Source organism: Drosophila eugracilis, unplaced genomic scaffold (genome assembly GCF_018153835.1).
Source record: "Drosophila eugracilis isolate 14026-0451.02 unplaced genomic scaffold, ASM1815383v1 contig_90, whole genome shotgun sequence".
In the NCBI taxonomy this organism is placed as follows: Eukaryota; Metazoa; Arthropoda; class Insecta; order Diptera; family Drosophilidae; genus Drosophila; species Drosophila eugracilis.
Genome location: NW_024573812.1, coordinates 1,530,991 through 1,550,137, shown reverse-complemented (window position 1 = coordinate 1,550,137; position 19,147 = coordinate 1,530,991). Strand labels below are relative to the sequence as shown.

Genomic DNA, 19,147 nt, shown 5'->3' with positions numbered 1-19,147 from the left:
TTCTTTTAGGTGGCGTCTTTGGCATATTTTGAAAAATTGGTAACTATACTTTAATATTGAATAATAGTTATTTACTGCTATCACAAACAATTAACAACAAGAATATTATATATACATATTCCAACCCAAAATACCTTCGATTATTAGCTACAAAATAGCTAGTCAGCCTAACCGTGGTGGATAACTTGGATAGATATAGCTATGGCTCGAAGACACGGTGGGCAACGTTGATAAGGTTATCTCAGATTCAAACCCGCCTATGTTAACAGAAGAATATTCGAAAATTCTCAATATTTTACTATGAAAGTTTATTTTATTTGTTGTTTTTTTTTTATCATTTTTGTTTTGCCCATTATGTGCTTTACATGTTTGTGATTTTATTTGTATTTAATTCTTTTACTTTTTTCCTTATATGCGTTTTTAATCGAATACTCCAATTTCCTCTAATGATATGCGCACCAAACAAATTTTGAAATGAGCGCAATTAACAAGAAACTCAAAAATGCTCTCAAAATCAAAATTTTTACTAATTAATTTTTTATTTGTGTAAATTATAAAGAAGAAGGCAATTCAAGAGTATACCACGGAATTCAGCATTAATGCCCGATTAAACATAATTTATAAAGATGGATTCGTTTTCCACTTTCTTTTCTTGCTTTCTTAATTAACCGCTAATATAAGATTTATATTTTATATAATGCATCTTTTTTTACTTTGTATGGAATAACACTTAATTATACATTCATTCATATATAGTTTGATTTCAGTTGTAATCGTAACAAACAGAAATATGTCTGTGCAGGCTGATTCAAAAAATTTTTAAATGAAATAAAAAGTACAAATTATAGATAAATGCAATTTGAAATTGTCTGAAGGGGATTTCTAGTAGTTCTTTTCTGATTTGTAGTGTGTGTTTAAGAGGGTGCCGCGTGGTTCATTTCTTGCTTTTCTCTGTCGTATAGTATCAAACCACTAAATACTTGTCCATATAAATGATTTCGTTTAAATATTTATTTATATATAGAATTATATATATTTTATGCTATATAATAACTATGCAAGTTCTGCATATATGCATGTTGCGCTTCATTTACCATTCTTCTCCTTCGTTTACTTGGATATTTTCATTTTGTATTGTTAACACTCATATTTTCTTATGGGAATGGGACGAGAGAGTTTGGGAAAAGTACAAAAGTATACATGGTTCGTCGAAAGCTTTTCAGTTTTAGTTTACGTTTTTTTTTTACTACACAATGTGTAAATCGAAATGATAGAAAAGACAACTAAACGCGAATGCTTCCTCCTACGCAATTGGAATAAAAAATACAAAAACAAGTTGAACTTAATTAAGTTGAAGTACATAAAAAACATTACAAGATACACCACTCAACTTCTACCGGAAAATTCAGCTACACTACGATTTGTTGTTTGATTGGAGATTTATTCACTGTCTATGTTGAGGCCCACTCGCTTCTCCTCCTCAAGCATGGCGTCCAGCTCGTCCGTGAGATTGGCCAGCATATTGCCAATGTCGTTTAGAACGTTCACCGAAACTTTTGGCGGAACGCCTGTGTTCATGGGCACTGCTGGAGCTGCCGATTCCGGTGAATTTATTGGCTCAACCACGGCTGATCCTCCAGGATTGGACATATCCAAAGTGGGTGAACGCAGGTGCAGGGCACTTCCACCGCTGGCCGTGCTGCCCATGCTTTCACTCCGCGCCAACGTAGCATCGTGCAGCGAACTGGAAGATTTCAGCGAATGGAACGAATGCGCTATGTTTGCAATGGTGTTCGTGGAGGAGGAGCTGGAACTCGAACTGGAGGAGTGTAAATGGGCGGGATGGCCGCCGGGAGCATTGTTTGTGCCCACTGCCCCGCCCTGCAGCTCCTGGCGGTTGAGCAGACGCTGCTTGATCGTCCCTGTGTTCTCGTTGGCAAAGGGTATCGTGTCAATAGAATCGATGCTGGAAGTCGACTTATTGTCGTGATATTTCTCGCAGTGTATCTCCGCCGTGGTCTGCTGAATGGTGGCATAGTTTGCATAGATGGGCTGCTGACTACTTCCCGCCCCTGCCTGCTGTTGCTGCCAATGCTGCGCCGTGTGGCCGTAGAACATGTGCGGCGCTTGTGGCTGCTGTTGAGCTCCCTGTTGATGCGCCTGCGCAACCGATCCCGATGGCACTCCTTCTCCGCTCAGCGTTCGGGAGTTGCGTATGCTGCAGTGGCGTCTAGGTGGCTCTGGAGCTATCTTCTTGCCCGTCAAAGGACTTCCGCTCATATAAGTCTGTAAAAAGATAGAAGGATTAGCCTTAGATCCAATATGACCCATAACACCCAATCTTACCGCTCCTCCTTCCACACCGCTAGCCGCTCCATACTCCGCTGCTGCTGCCGCATTCATATAGTGATGGTGCTCCAATGGTGGCATCGTATTCAGCACCGCTCGTTGCAGAATTCCTCTCTGCTGGCGTGGCAGGGTGCCACCGCCTTCCTGCTCGTAGAGTAGCTCCCTTGTAGCATCGTTGGTGGGTGTGATGTCGCCGTCGTCATAGGACCGTCGCCATCCAATGCCTGGCGGATTGCTGCCCAGCAGTCGGGCGGCAGCAGCGGCCTGCTGTTGTTGCTGATGGAGCAGCTGCTGTTGGTGGTGATGTTGCTGCTGCTGTTGAAGTGTGGCCGCGGCCATTGCAGCCGCAGCTGCTGCCGTTGTGGGCGGACCAAAGTGGCCGTAGTCCGTGGTCGTGTAATGGCTGAAGGTCAGATGGCTGCGCGTGCTGTTGTCGTGGATGTCCTCCAACGATTCCAGGCTCTTACCGCGCGGCTGGCGCACCTGTGGAAAACGATGAGAGGCTCGTTATAAGGTGTAACTTTTTGAAATTAATGAGATGACTTTTATGAAAGTTTTGCAGATTAATCTTATGTTTTAAAACGGAAATCAAATTTCTAATAAATAAAATATCTTTACAACATTTAAATCAGTATTAAAAGGCTCACAGAAAAAATTAAAGAAATCTAAATAAATCAACGATGTTCCATGACATATGCTGGCGTTGCAAAACTTTATCCTTAACCTAGGATGTTTATGAGGTACTCAAAAGTTCAAGGCCAACGAGCTGTTGAGCTTTTTAACTTTCGAGGACCAAGTGCCCACCTTAATGAGCACCACATCGTTGCCCGAGCAACACTCATGATTGCTGCCCGTGCAGTAGTAGGCATCTCCATTGGTTAGGCTGCTGTTCAGGCAGCTGCTCCCAGGCGGGGCAGTGGCATTCAACACACTGCTGGTGGCGTAGATTTTCGTGTCGTCCCACGAGACGCGAGTGGTTGGCACATAGGATGGCGTACTTGGTATGGGCACATTGAATTGCCATGGCTTCCGTTGGTACTCCTTAAGTTGGTCATCATTTGGTTAAGGGAAATCATAAAAAACAAGGAGAGCAAAACAGAAACGAAAACAAATTAGTGAAGAAATTAAAAACAAATTAACTTAAATGGCAATAATTTATGGTATTTTATTACATAAAAGAGGGGAAATACCAAAAATATTAGATAAGGTTAATTAAACCAAAATCTTAATAAGTAATTTGTGTAAAAATCTTTGAAATTATAAAGTGGAAAAAGTAATACTTTCTTTCTTAAATTTCGAACAGCAAAGACCATTTTTTGAGGTCATTTGGTTTATAAATAGCTTGGATTATAAAGACAACTCTTTCTTGCCTTTCCTTTTGTTTCATAAACATTCCCTTTTTATAAAACCCCTTTCTTACCTGCTGTTGGTAGGCATTGGTGCCACCTGGATTCCACTTTCCGCTAATGATGTCCTTCACCCGCTTAATAGCCAGCAGGATCTTCTTCTGATGACCCAACTTGACAATGCCAATGTCCTCGAGATCCTCCCAAGTTACTTGGGTTACGTCGCGCACCGTCTTATAGTTCTGCTCCAATAATGGCTGAATATACTCCTCCAGACGCAACAGCTGCAGCCATTCCTCAATAGATCCCTGGAAATACGAGAAAAAAGAGGGAGATTTGAAATTGAGACGTCATCCATTATCGTTAGATTTTATGGTAGCCAAGCTAATCGCTTTTGATTCATGTCTGAGTAGAAGGGAACACAGATCAGCTACAGACTACAAATTGTCCATGAACTAGTTCAGACCCCGCTGATAAGGGGGGGAATTGGATGGGTTGGGTTAACATATATGGCTGGTTGGTGTCTCTCATGATGAGCCTACACGTCCGTCGCTCGTCGTCGTTGCAGCTCTAATCAGTTGTAATTGATAAGATATGACATAAATCGCGTCAAAGCACAGGCATAAAGAAACGAATAAAAGCCAAAACTCGTTGCTGTCGTCATTAAACGGTAGCAGGCCAACACAGCTCATAACCAAAAGTCGCTATATACCCCGTAGATAAACACACATACACGCATAAGATGCAGTCGAAAATCGTTAACTTCAATGCGTGTAAAGCTTTTTTTTTTTTGATACTTTATGTACACGATGTGTTAATCAGTTTTTTTTCTGGTTTTTCTTTTTTTGGGAAGCCTTATGGGTGTCTGCTATTTCGGCAACTAAATTGCTGTTGATTTCAATTTAATTAAACGTCTTGTCTTCTGCGAAAATATGATGTGATTGCTGGGAGCGTCGCGCGATTGGAAAATTTTCATTGAAAACTTGTGATTGGGAGAATGTTTTATGAGTTATGGAAAAGTTTAAAAGCTATATTTGTACGTTACAGGCTTTTTTCTTATATTTTTACACATATTTCAATATATTTCCTTATTCTACAAAGTTTTCAGAAAATTTATAGGTCATTTCCCTCCCTTAAACCAATAATCCAATTAGTTCTCTTTTTGTTTTCTTCGAAATTCATGGACAACTGTTGGATTAGATTTGTTCCCTATACTTTTCAGTAATAGAATTCCTTTTTCAATGTCAAATTGATATGATCACGAAAAACCAAATTATTCCTCTCTGTTGTAAAGTAAACATGAGAATATTTTACAACGCTCGTTACTTGTTGTTTCAGGGAACTCTCTACTGGGGAATGCCACTTCAACGAGTATTAAAATAATGTCTGTGTTTGCCTTACAAACTCCAAAGTGAATGTCACACCAAGGCATTATAATAATAAGCCTGCATACACTATAACTTCATATGCTAATCGAAATCCTCCATCCTCCAGCGATGATCTCCAGCAGGCACGACACATATACATTTGACTAAGACTTTAACAAAATATTTATCTAAATAACAATTTTGTTTTTGGTGCTTTGGTGGCTTCACTTTGAGTTCGCTTCTCCGAAATCCATTAGCAGGTAGCATATGGTATGACACTAAACAGCAGCGCGGCGGCAGCCATCATTAGAGCAGGCGAAACAAAAAACTAAAACTGGTTTTTCAAAAGCAAATCGTTGACCAAAAGACAAAAAAACAACTGTACGTACTATGTACAAAAAAATAAAAAAAATAGAAAAAGTTTGAAGCGAATGCGTCAGTTTGAAAACCAAAAAGCATTTTGGAGTCTACTAACGGAGCCCGAGAATAATATTAAGAAAAAAAATACGGCAACATCAGCGCCTTATGACCCTCAAGGTCGTTCGTTGATTGCGGGCTCGAAAACGGAGATTGGCGACCGTTTAATAACCTTTTCCTTTTCCTTCGCCATCTCGCTTTTAAGGTATTTCGCTTTATTTCCTTTTTCGCTGAGATAAAGACGAAATGCGAAAAAAGAAAGCGTCGAGAGACTGTAGAATGTTGGCTAATGAGCGACGAAGCCAGCTCTGTTTTTCTTCAAGCCTCTCGTTATGGGTGATGTAAGTAAAAGTGCACGGTAAAAAATATTTTTTTAAAAAAATCTATATTATATCGAAGAAGTTTTATGATCAATAGGGATTTAAAAAAAACAACAATTTGTCTCTAGGAGAGTGAGAAAATCAAGTAAGAAAAAGTGAAAATGTGGTATCAAGGCTATATCATACAGAAATACGTTTCTGATTGTTAGAAAATTTGGTATGCTGGTGGGAATTGGAAAAATAAATAGTTTGTCTTTAGTTGAGAGATGTCTATCACTAAAAATGTGGCTGTTAAAGAGGCTTAAAGCTTATGTGGATATATCATATAATCCAAGACATTTTGTTATATTTGTGTATTTTTATAAGACTTTTGCTTTAAAGATTTCTTTATAACATATTTAAGGATTTGTTTTTCAAAATATATATAAAAATATCTTATGACTGATCTTATAATCCCACATCCCGAGATCTATCATGATCATCAGTAAGTTTCTTTTATATAAGTTGTTAATTATACGACTCTATATATTATTCTTGTTATATTTAAAGATAAAATCGTTTTAAAAACATATTTCCGCAGTGCTTAATATCTCTCCAACCGCACCCCAAAAGACAAAGAGTGTCTCGCCCAAGATCAACAAATAAGAAATATCGAATGGAGCGATAAAGAACGACAACAATACCGGTAACTCGACCACAAAACTTGGTTAACTTGCGAAAACAGTCACGGCGCGTTATATAAACAGAAAACACAACCAAAAAAAATGGAATGCTAAATAACAAAAAGCGCAAAAATTCTACAAAGCTATGAAAAAATATTATGGCGCATTTTTCAACTGAAATACAAAACCGTCTGTGAAAAAAAACAACAGCCGAGAAAAACAAAAGTTGAGGTCATTTCTAATTTGAAAAATTGCAGTTAAAAGGCATAGCTAAAGATTTTGAGGCGGTGCGATAATGAAACACTAAAACGTAGGTTATTAGTTGGAGAAAAACCAGCAATTAACCGAAATCGAATGGAAGGAATGTGGCACAAATTTGAAGTCCGTTGAATGATCAATAAAAGCGATAAATGATACTTTTCTGTATTCGCTGCGCTGGCAGGTGGGCGCGCTGCAATATGGCCAAGTGGGCGGGGAATGCAGTTAACCAGCTATATAGTTAAATATGTACGAGTATGTACATACATATTGACGAAATGAATCAGTTGAAGCTGCAGTTGAAGTTGAAGATTATGGCCAATGGGTGTTAATCGGCTCTGGAATGCCCGGTGTAAATGTGGAACTCATGCCAAGAGATGGTATACATATACACCTTATATATAGCCAAACAATTAATGTTAATTTATGTAGGTATTTTTGGAGCATTTGTTGTTCAAAGACACCACAACATTGACTTGGTTTCTTTTTCAAGTTAGAGCTTAAAATTCGGAATAATTATGTTGGTCAAGCTTGTGAACTCTGAACCGATGTTTCACTTCTTATTTTGTATGCATTTCCAGATGTTGATTTTATTCGGGGTTAGTCATTCGATTCGAAAGCATTGTTTAGGGCTAAAACGTGAAATGCATATTGATAAGACCTCAGGTGGTTGCATTTTGTAAGTCACGTACTAAATTTAGTGCAGTTATATGGGGTAGGGTAAAATTTGCTACAAGTACGGAAGTTTAAGGGGTGATATAGACACAAAGGCATGACAAATAAGCATTTTTTTAAGAAATTGATTAATAATAACGATAAATAATATAAAGTTTTACTATTTTTTAGTTTAAACTAAAACAAAGTTTCTTTTTTTCGTTTTCAAACGGATATTAATAAAAATCTAGATCTAAAACCAATTTAAAAACGGAAATAATGCAAATTCAAAGCGAATTATATCAGATTTTGTACTTCTCAAACAGTTTGTTAACCCCCACATAAATCCATTCAAATCTATTATTTCCGCAGCTAAAAACTCAACTTTGAATGGAATTTCACTGAATGTAGCATTGTTGGCCATCATCTTAGTCATTCAGCTGGAACCTTGATCTGTCAGATCGATTGGCTAATGATCAGCTTCGAACCGGAGAGCAATTATCTGCGATGGAGCAGGTTGCTGCTGCTGCTGCTGGTGCTATTCCAAGTTCAACTTAATGTCACCGAACAGAAATCCACACGAACGGACTTTTAATTTTTCGATATTTATTCACTTTGCTCTCGTCGTGTTTTTAATGAATTGTTGATGGGAATTAATGTGTGCATACTAAATGAAATTCTTTCATTAACAATTAATAAATTAAAAAAAAAAAAGAAACAATTTTCGCTGACGGCGCTGTTTTAAGTTCTCTTTATCTCTTTCGCATGTGGGAAACAAGTTTATTTCCTTAGCTCTTTCCTCTCGTTTTTTGCTTTTTGTTTTTTGCAAATGCTTATTTAATGAAATATAAAAGATAAGCCGGTAACTAAACAAGCAAGCAGGGTAAGAGAGATAGAGAGAGAGAGAGAGAGAAAAGGGTGTTGCCGGCCACAATTAATGCCAATATGGCAATTTGCCAAGCTTGCAGCTAGGTGTGTATGTGTGTGAGAGTCTATCTATGTTAACAATGACTAAATAAGTTGCTCTACGTGATTGCAGGCCAACGTTCACAGTAGTTGATCGCTGACCCAGGCAATAGTTGGCTTTTAATCTTTATTGTTTTCCAACTTTAGATCGTTAATAACTTATTTCCTTTCAAATGGCAGCAAGGTATACTTTTTCTTTCATTGTTGCTTTTTTATATAGCTTTTTAAGCTTTAAAATTGTATTACTTTTGACCTTTTAAAACTTTAGTATTAAATTATTGATATTTAATGTATCAATCGCATACAAAAATTTTCGAATTTTGAAGGTAATCCATGAACTACTTTATAAGTTTGAGCAATCTGAAACTTTATTTCTAGTAAAACGTTAGATAATGCCTTTTTAAAGAAGTTTCTCTCTTTTTCTTAATAACCTTTCAAATTGTACTTTACTAACTTCTCACATAGCAAAATCTTCTTTAGATTTCCGCCTAAAAGTCTCTACTGTACCATATAGTGCATCACGAGCTGAACTGGTTCTGTACTGATTAGATAGGCAAATATTTACGGGCGTGCTAACAAATAGAGATATTTCTCCGGAACTCCAGACTTTATTGCACAGAGATAAAGTTAGTTTATGATTCCAGAAAATTCTTCTACTTAACAACCAGGAAATACTATATAGTTTTACTGATTTATATGGTTCCTTCAATTCAACATTATTTTCTTTAACTCTAATTGAAATTTTACTTACCGGCACAAAATGCGGCAAATTGTCGAGCACCTGTAGCTTGTCGATCCGCTGCTTGATCCTCTCCCGATGATGCGGATTTTTAATGCCAATGGCGGTGAGATCCTCGGGCGTCATGCGCGCAATGGTGGGCAGATCGTAGCCCGCGGCGATGAACAGCTGAGCGTACTCCTCGTGCTTCATCTCCAGCAGCCAGTCGATGATCAGTTCATCGTTCCGCTGCCGATCCACACTGCCAATGGAGCACGAGCTCACGGAACTGCAGCGCGGCGAAGAAAGCGGTGCCCGAATCGAAGCGCCCGACGAGGAAACACCTGTCAGGTATGAGGAAGCTCGACCCGAATCCAAACTGGCGGTACTATGACGAGATCCAGAGCCCGCCGAGCCCGAAGAAGAGCCTGGGGAATCGCGACCAGGCGATTGGGTCAAATCGATGCCCTGATCCTCCTGCAGGGCCAGCTGCTGATGATAGTAAACGGCCGCTTTGTGGGTTAGCGGTTCGCGCAGTGTGGCACAGAAAACGGGTGGTGGCGGTACCATGGCAACTCCTGGTTTTCCAGCTCCTGGTGGTGGTACTCCACCAACCACCGAGGCTCCACCACCACTTCCTCCTCCGCCAGGTGATGAAGTTACCGCTGGGCCACCCACTTCATCCTTCAAACGAAGAGCCACACTCGTCTCCCGGGGCAAGTTGAAGCCACCCTCCTCCAGCGAGGGCGACGAAACGATACTGCTGCCGCTCATGCTGATCCCATCGTCCGCCTGGTGATTCTGGTGATGTCGCAGTGGTCCGCTTAGCCGATAGAGCGGTATCAGCGGCTGGTGACTGGGATGGTGATGATGGTGTTGCTGGTGAAGCTGCGGCTGCTGATAATGATGCAAGTCCTGCGGCGTATCCCCTGGTATCGTTGGCGGTTGCACCTTCTTAGCCTGTGCGGTAGATGCATGCGGCTTCAGCGAACGATGCATGATTATTATGGGCCTCTACTGGCCGCCTGGGCCGTATCTTCGCCGACTCCTGTTGAAAAAAACACACACGAAAAGAAAAAACATGGGAAAATCAGTACTGCAGTTAGGCAAATGTGTCCGCCAGATGTGTGTGCCAGAAAACAAGAAATCTGCATAATTGGTCATAGACAATTTTGATGTTCTACTCTAAAAATAGGGCTCATAACACTCTGTTTACTCGGCGATGCGGCAGCGAGTCAATAAACTGCGCCACGGGTTCTCCGATGCTCTCCCAGCCTCCGGTTTTTAGGCCTTATTCCCCCTTCCATTCCTTCACCCATTTATCTACTCCACTGCATCGTGTTACACTTTTCATTCACAAAAAAAGCTGTCAACTCTAAAGGTGGCGACAGGGGGTGTACCCTTTGATTCAAAATTATAAATTAATCAAATACCTTCTTTAATATAAATCTTTAGTAGACATTTTTGGTCTGTATTTAATCAGAAACAGAAACATTTTCTAATAAATTTGCCTAGATGCAGACATGCCCGCCTGATACGCCCTTGATGCCCCCAAAAACAAACACCAATGGACGTGTTCTAAGCAGCTGAGAAAGAGAGAGAGAGAGAGAAGCAGGGCGAGTCCCTGTTAAAGGGCGAGGACTGTGAGGCTTTGGCTGCGGCACGAGCTGTGTCAAAGTTCGTTGACTGCATTTTGTGGTTCGAAAATGGGGGGCAGGGCAGCTGCTGCCGCTACTGCTGTTGCTGCTGTCTAGTCGGCAGCGTCATAATACACTCGAAAAATGCACGGGCAGGCCTCGGACGAGCGAAATCTGGCAGAAAGTCACGAACGAAGCCCTCAACATGTCATTAGCAGCAGGGCGCAATAATAAAGCCGCCCGATTTACGGGGAAACAATAAAAAGCAGCCAAAGCTGCAGCAGCTATTTCCTGGCAATTCGCTTACAAAGTAAGTCTTAGCTACGAAAAAAAAAACTCGAGTAATTTGGATCTCAAAAGGCTGCAGTTGCAAATGCCGCTTGGACTATCGATAACTTGGTGGGGCCACCTGTTCGATTGGAAACTCGCTGCCCGGCCGGCGAGCAAAAAACCAAAGCGCCAGGTGTCATAATCCGAATGAGGTTTACCCTCTCCCCCTCCATCCAAAAAAATGTGTGTGTGTTTATGTGTGGGTTGCGGCAGGAAAATGCAGGAAAAACGTAGCAAAAACTAAAAAACGCATAACGGTGGCAGTAGTAAATCTCATTTACAAGCTGCCTTTTAATGAATTTTTATGTATGCGACGTGCCGGAAAAAAAAGGAAAAACTGCAACCGTTGCGAAAAACCCCAAAGAGAGAATATTCTCTCCCACTAGCTCTCTCAAAAAGAGAGAGATTTAGAGAGCAACTGTGGAGTTTTCGCGTAGTAGGGTAGTATATCAACTGCAGCAGCAAATGTGGGTTGCGGTTTCTCTGTCGTGTATTGTGTTGTTTTGCGGCCCACACGAGCTGCACCCACCCAACCACCGCTTACCCTGCCACAACCCTCTACTCCCCTCCCTTCATATACCAAAAAACCACCCACCCACCAGATGTTGTTGAACCGTTTCATGCGGCCGGCATTGCAGTTTTTTTTCATTTTTCCTTTTTTTAATTTTTGTCTTTATTTTTTACCCTGTTTTTGTTATCCCATTTTATGAGCTACCATTGTTGTTAGGAGCTGTAAGTTTAATTGCAAACATGAAACAGGCAAGCCTCCCTCCCCACCCACACTCTCTTTTATTAAGCGGGAGGGAGTTGGGGCGATGCAATAATGTGCAGAGAAAAAACATCAAACAAATGGGTTAGCAAAACCGCTGGGAATTATAATAATTTTTACAAATGTTTAAAATCTTTAAGATGATGATTGAAACTTGTTAAAAATAAAAAGAGTATTTATCTAATTAAGAAATTATGATCAGAAAGATTCGAACTTCAATGAATCCAAAATCCACCAACTTTGATTTAACTCTCACAGATAAAAATGTTTTAAATTAGATCAAAACCTATACAAATTACCCTTATTTCTAACATCAAAAACTTAATATTTTCTAAAAATAACTAACAAATAACAACTGTTCATGTTTTTCTTTCAGTGCCTTGCCATTATAGTGGGTGGTGAGTAATCGTAATGAGCATAACACTTGCCCTGTCTTGCATGCTCGGCGAATGCTTTGGCTTTGGCTCAAAAGTGTGGATATAAAATCGAAATCAATTTGGAATCTATTGAGAGGGGTTCTCCCCTGGCGAGTGTTCACTGTGTGCAGCATAAAAACTGATTGGAAATGCAGTTGGAGGCTTGGGACCTTTTGGGTGTTGGCAAATACATAAATACAAAAGGGAAATAGCCGATGGGCGGGGAGGGTTGCTGGGTGGCTGGGAGGCCAACAGGCTGAAAGATTTATTGATTGTCACACACACACACACACACAATCACATATCCACACAACACACACACACATACATACTTAACGATAGATGTACAATGAAGCGGAGTTGCGGTTTTGAAGTCGGCAGCAAAAACGCTGAGCAACTAAAAATAATTATGGTTACACCAGTGCTCTCAACACATTGAAGCCCACAGATACAAAAGAGAGGGTGGAAGGGAAAAACTGATAAATCTGATACAAAATGACCGCAATCTTTATACTCTTTTAGAGAAAAAGTTGTAATGAAAAGTATATTCAATTGGTAACTACTCTTGGATCAGTACAATATTATGAAAACGAACTAAATAACATTTACAAACGTAAAATTAAATTCAAATAAGTCTTTATTTTTCATGTTACTCATTTTTAAAGTGTTAAATAGTATCTATACCACTTAGATAATAGTTTTTAATAAGTTAATTACTTACACTTTGAAACCTTTCATCTTATATACAAATTTAGATAGGAATTGCAATGGTTAACCCATGGAAGCTAGTTATTTGATATTATACAAATATATTCTTTAGCCTGCAACCCAAAAGTCAACTCAGAAATAGCGTATTTAATCTTCGCTAGATTCGCCCCATTTAGTGGCTCGTTTTCTTCTCTTTCATAGCGTTTTTGTCGCTGTCGAGAGCCGTTAAAGTTTACTGGCATGAGTAATCAGCCAAATGGAGCGCAATAAAATGGCAAACGGTAACACGGCCAATCTATCACCAGAACGGCCAGCTCAGTCAGTAGTACACTCACCCACCCATCCACCCACTGAATAACTCACCAACCCATCCCCTACCAGATGGCATATAGTGCGATATCTAGAGACCCATAGGAGGTTGGCATCAAATGAGGCGCATCTCAATCTCATGTTTATTAACGCTGCTGCTAGTGAGAGTGTGTGTGTGTGCTGGTGTCATTAAGCCAGATAGATAAAGGTCTCCCCCCTTATTTCCACTCCATCTGAAAATAATAACACCACCCTCACACTACCCGTAGTTCAGTCGGCCAACACTTCATTATTGACAACAAAAGGTTGGCCGACTCTGCTTCTTATTTATCAGCTGCGGGTACTTTGCATATGACAACTTTTTTTTACTCTTTCACTAGCATTTTCCCTTCTTTTTTTTTTGTATACTGCCTTTTATTTTCCTTTATTTTGCCCGAAATGCAATGGACAAAGTTCGGACGTACTTTATTCGTGTTTACCACGCCCGGGTCTCAAGTTAAAAAAAAAGGTTTTGTACTTAGTAGAATATTTTGTCAAGGCAAACAAAAAGAAAGAAAGCTACAAGCACAGAGAGAAAAAAGGTCATCGAATAGTTCGATTCTGAGGTAAATTGGGAAAATATTTTAAAGTATTACCAAATATCATACACTATTGGCTTACTTAAATATTAAATATAGAAATATGATTCTTCGAAAATGTGTTCATTTCATTCAATCGAAAACTGCGTGTTTAACTGTTGCACATAGAAAGGCAGTGTGACCTTGCAATAGAAAATCCGTCGAAAATTAGAATCATTTTAGTAAAGAAAAGCCTGTCTTTTAAGCTCTACAATAATCTTAACTTTAGATTCTTTTGATTTTCTTCAAGAAATAAAAGTCGTAAAAAGTTTACAATGTGGTTTCCGTTTAGTTAATTTTTTTCCGCTGTGCAACAACCACAATAAACGTGGAGCGACAACAACCAACAACCGCACAAAAGATGGTGTCGATGATGCTGCTTGCTTGCTGCCTGCTCTGTGATTCCCTGCCGCCTAAAAACTTTACCATCTCTTTGCCACAAAGCCTGTCGATAGCTCGAGATGTTGATCTTGCAAAGCGCAGAGACAAGCAGCAGTAACCACAAGCTCCGACTCCGACTCCAACTCGAAACTCCAGCAACAATAAATGGCCAGAGGCAGCCAAAACTTGTTTTGCCTGTAAAAGGGAGTTGTCGCTGCTGTTGCTGGTGTTGTTGTTGTTGCTGCTGCTGCTGCTGCTTGTGCATTGTCTCTGCGTTTTGTTTCAGGTTTCAGGCAAACGCCAAGAACAGGCAAAAACAGCGCCATAACAGCTATATGAAGTAAAATGCAATAAGGAGCATTGAGGGAGCTGTACTGCTACCCTATAAATAAACGATATTTAAGGACAGTTAAAAATCAATATTGTAATGAAAACCCAACAAAGAGGCAAATGAAATATTCACTATGCAATTACTTTTTTCAATTATCGCCAAGTCAACTTCAAAGTCTTCGTGGAGCTTGATATTTAACTTGCTTGATTGCTCTAATTAAATGCCATTTTCAATATATCCTTTTGCAATTATCTGCCATTTTCAAAGTTCATCTTCTTTGAAAGAGGCCCATGAATAATTGATGGCCTAATGGCGAACTCCACCCCATCTCCATTCTCATTTTCTATTGCCCAAAATCAATAACGCACATGTTCCAATAGTAATGGCCAAATTAGGCGGACATATTCCATTAGAATTGGTAGTATCCCCCCAAACCCAATCCGTAAATCACGCTACGAATTCCACACATATAGTATAACCCGATATACCTCGTAGTACCCTTTTATGGTCGATGTTTTTGAAGGAGCGGGAATAAAGCTCGTAGGAGGAAAATGCAGCACTGAAGATGTGTCAAAAGTGTGGGCGGGCGGGTGGTAAAGCGGACAAACAGACAGACGGACGGATAACTTACGTGCAGTTTAACGGTTAATGCAAACGAAGACGACATTGCGTTGCGCATATGGCATATAGTACAGTACAGGAAAAATAAAGACACAGAAAACAGAGACGGACCAAATACGGCGGACAGGCACGTAGAGAAATATACTCGAAGTCGTACCAAAAGCGGCCATCAATTCCTTCTTTTTGTAGATATTTTTTTCTTTTCTTTTTTTTTTTTGGTCAAGAAGAAAGGGGCAAACAAGTTGTAAGGCGAGCAATGAGTGCAGACAAAAGCAGTTACAAGACATGACGAAGAAAGGCGAGAGCGGGGTACAAAGGGGGGCGGAGGGAGACAAGTAGGTGGTACACAGAAAAAATGTGGATATATTTCAAGTTTTATTAGACACTTATAATGTCAAAGAAGACAATACAAGACAAGACATGACCTTACAGTGAACTAGTGGACACATATTTTACAAGGATAAAGAGGTTGGCGATTTTCGTACATTGGTCCTTTTAGTAGCTAGATAATATGTGAAGATCTATCTGGAACACAATGATATTTTCATCTTTAACAAACAGTAAGGACAATATATGTAAGACATATAGGAAAATATGTAATAAGATAGAAAGTTATCCAGAAACCATGATATTAAAAAATACAAGTTAACCAAAGTAAGATAAAAAGATACATATTTAGTGCTCTTGATATCCTTACTATTATAAATCCCATCTCATTGACCGTCTTTCCCCTATTAATTTCCCTAAAATGCTCTTTTTCTCGGTGTAGCCATGAATAATGGAGGGCAGTGCCAGGCGTTTTACAGCTACATTGAACTTTTTGAGACGTTTTTGAGCCACTTGCCTTTTTGCCCCGCCCACCGCCTACAAATTTTTTTTTTATTCGCCGAAAAATCGTATGCGGCTTACTACTACGCACACACACACTACAAAACGTAGTCACACACACACACGCACACATAGGCACATGCGTAGGATTTTGCAGAACAACTGTGCAAAAAATATGTAAATTACCATGGTAAAACGATGAATTTCTTCGAGATTTCTATGAAAACCCAATGATGACACTTGAAATTCACATTAACTGGGGATTTCACCGGGTTAGCAATTGATTTTTCATATGAAAAATGCTGTGCAAAAATTTCTTTTTACGTTAACACCAACACACGCACACACACACACACATACGCGCGCGAGCGTATACCGAGCAGAAAAGTAGCTGTATGTTGAGAATTGGAGAATCGGAGACTTCGAACGAGAGGAGCCCGAAAAAAAAGAGAAGCGCCGACGACCGCAAGCCAAAGCGTATTGAAACGCGGCTCCAGCATTCGAGCATTAAAGCCAGGTCCGTAAAAATCCGATTGGAGTCCGGAGTCCTCGAAGTTGTCAGTGAGAGAGAGAGCTCCAGCCGAGAGAGTCAATGCTCCAAAAGAGAGCAAGTGCGCAACTTGTACTTGTTTTTCCCGCTCTCTCTCTCTCTCTCTTTCAAGGAGAGAAAACCATTTTTCTCAGCGGCCAATTTGTTGCAATTGAAACAATAACAATTCCACTGGGCAATTTGTTTCGGGCCTGGCAAATTAGTTAGTTAATAAATGAATGAAAGAGGACTGGGGGGAAAGATGTCAAAGAAAGAGAAATGGGAAAACAAAGCGTAGCTTCAATAAGCAGGCACAGGCTTTATTCCCTAAAGTGGTTGCCATTGGCAACGATGGAAATGCACTCGGTACAGTGGAAGTGGGTCCTATAAGCAAAATTATTAAGATAACCCATGTATTCATATTAGGTTTGGTTTGTCAAGGAAGTTAAGGGCACCTTAAGTTAGAAACAAATTTACAGAAAAGCAGATGAAATTTAATGACGTACGTATCTTGTATATTAATAGCTTCCTGATCTGACCTATATTTCAAGATAAAACCTCTAGTTTAAGAAGTTTTTCTCACAGATAACATTGTATAAGATATTATTTCTATACTTTGCTAGCCATAGGCTTTTATAGATCATTCAACTTGGATTGCTTATATTTCTAAAGTAAGAAGTTCAATGTGATGGGAAGAGCATAATAATTGATAATCTGCTTATCTGTTCCACTGTACGTTGAATGCCACAGAAAAGACAAACAAACCGAGTCGCAAGCACACACACATGCACAAAAACCAAGCACAACCACTTTTCATGCCGCACAAGCCAATAAGAGAAATAGAGAGAGATATGGAGCCACTTTGGGGAGAGAGAACGAGCGAGTGAGAGAAGGCTCCAGCGGTAACTCTATTTGAGAAACGCGCAGCTGCCGCTCTCTCGCTCTTTCTAATCTCTTGGTGGAGCTATTACAGACCAACTCCCCTTCCCCATCGTTATTCTAACACTTCATTGGAGACAACGACATCAAGTCATTTGATTCCCACACAAATCTCTGCATATTGAGCGCGGTCTCTCGTCCTCTCTCTCTTTCGCTCTTACCCGTTTTATTATGGCAAGTGAGTTATGGTTTTTGTTAATGTATGTGTGAGTGTGTGTGTGTGGGTACTGCGCTTTCTATTGATTTATATGGGTTTTATGGCGCAATCTGAGCCATAACAACCGAAATGCAAGAGGAAAAAATTACTCGGAGCTCTTGATTTTAATTAATAAATGGGGGGAAATTATGCAAAAAAAAAAGAGGAATAATATTAAGAAAAGCTATAAAATTGAGGCCGTTATTGTTATTACACCCCCACTTCTCACGACCAGAGTTGTCACGTGTCATTAAAAATGCCAGACACGTGTTGGATTATTAATTACATAAGCCTAAGCAACTGCAGCTGCGGTCGTGACTGCCCCTTCCCCACATTTCCTTTTGTTTCCTATTTTTTTCATGAAACCCAATTTCCTGCAGATGCTTGAAGATGCCGCATTTAACAAAAAGGCGCAGCGAAACAGCTGGCAACCCTCAAAAGTGACAGATGGCGAAGCCGACGTCGACGCTGGCAGCAAAGGACGAAGGCGGCATCAAAATAAAAACAGAAGAAAAGAGTTGTCGCCCGTGCAAAAAGCCGTAAAAATACAATAGATGTCAGCCGCTTTGAAAAACTAATTTAAATCTTATGTTAATTAAAAAAACTCGTAATAAGAACTTACTTAACTAGTTAAAAGTAACTATTTTTCAGGCTTTTGGCTAAGGTCTCTCCGCCCCTTCTCCTTTTTCACTAGACAAATCACATAAATCACAAGCGTAACGAAAGCTGGCACACAAAATGTAAACAATGTAAAATGCTCGTAATTGTTGCTTTTGTAGCTTAATGAATTTCACGTTTTTTATTACTTTTTCCACAAAAACAGGAGACAAACAAACGGCATAAAACGCACACACTCACTGTTTGTTGTTGTCTTTATTTTATGTCTGCGACGCGCGAGTAAAACATAAAAACCAGATTAATTTCAGGCAGACGAAATATGTTGACGCTATTTTTTTTTCGTTGGTTTCTTTTAAGCTGAATTTCTTGCTCAGTTGTTGTTGGCGCGACTGCTCTTTATTGTTTGCTGAGCCGCCATTTTCTTTCGTGGTAATTTCAAGAGTTTTATTTTAAAACTTCTTTAATATATTTAGCACTGTTTATTTTCAAGCAAAGTAAGCACTTTTTTTTAATTGTATTAATTGTGTATTATTTCGTTTTTATAAAGTAACGACAATTTAACGGGTTTCCGCGACAGACGTCCGAACAGCGGAAAAACGAAAACAAAACTTAGTGTTACTGCGGGCTGAATCTTGAAATATACCACTCAAAATTATCGATTGCTTGTTTACAGTTTTTATCGATGTTTTAGTATATTTCGTTTTTTTTGTAAAATCATTAAGACCGTTCATAAATGTTAAAGCCACAAGGCAAAATCATATCAATCTTTAAAGTACATTTTAATTTTAAATAATTTGATTTTCGTATCTCAAATAATCATTTTTAGTATTCAACAGTTGCCTATTTCTCCACCCCTTGAAA

At 39.5% G+C, this 19,147-nt stretch overlaps 1 protein-coding gene across 5 annotated transcripts; it reads right to left on the bottom strand.

The window, feature by feature from the left end:
* Positions 1-293: 293 nt before the first annotated feature.
* On the bottom strand, positions 294-18,902 carry LOC108106383 (caskin-2). 5 transcript variants are annotated; one of them, XM_017213383.1, is made up of 6 exons: positions 18,291-18,902; positions 9,091-10,105; positions 3,770-4,003; positions 3,154-3,390; positions 2,347-2,832; positions 294-2,286 (listed from the first exon to the last, which is right to left on the bottom strand). In XM_017213383.1, exons 2-6 carry the CDS (start codon positions 10,054-10,056, stop codon positions 1,441-1,443), a joined length of 2,769 nt encoding a protein of 922 aa, XP_017068872.1. In that variant the 5' UTR covers positions 10,057-10,105; positions 18,291-18,902; the 3' UTR covers positions 294-1,440. The 5 variants fall into 5 exon arrangements, with proteins under 5 accessions (XP_017068872.1, XP_017068876.1, XP_017068877.1 ...); XM_017213387.1 differs by having other exon boundaries at positions 18,475-18,902; XM_017213388.1 differs by having other exon boundaries at positions 18,527-18,902.
* Between the last annotated feature and the right edge of the window lie 245 nt (positions 18,903-19,147).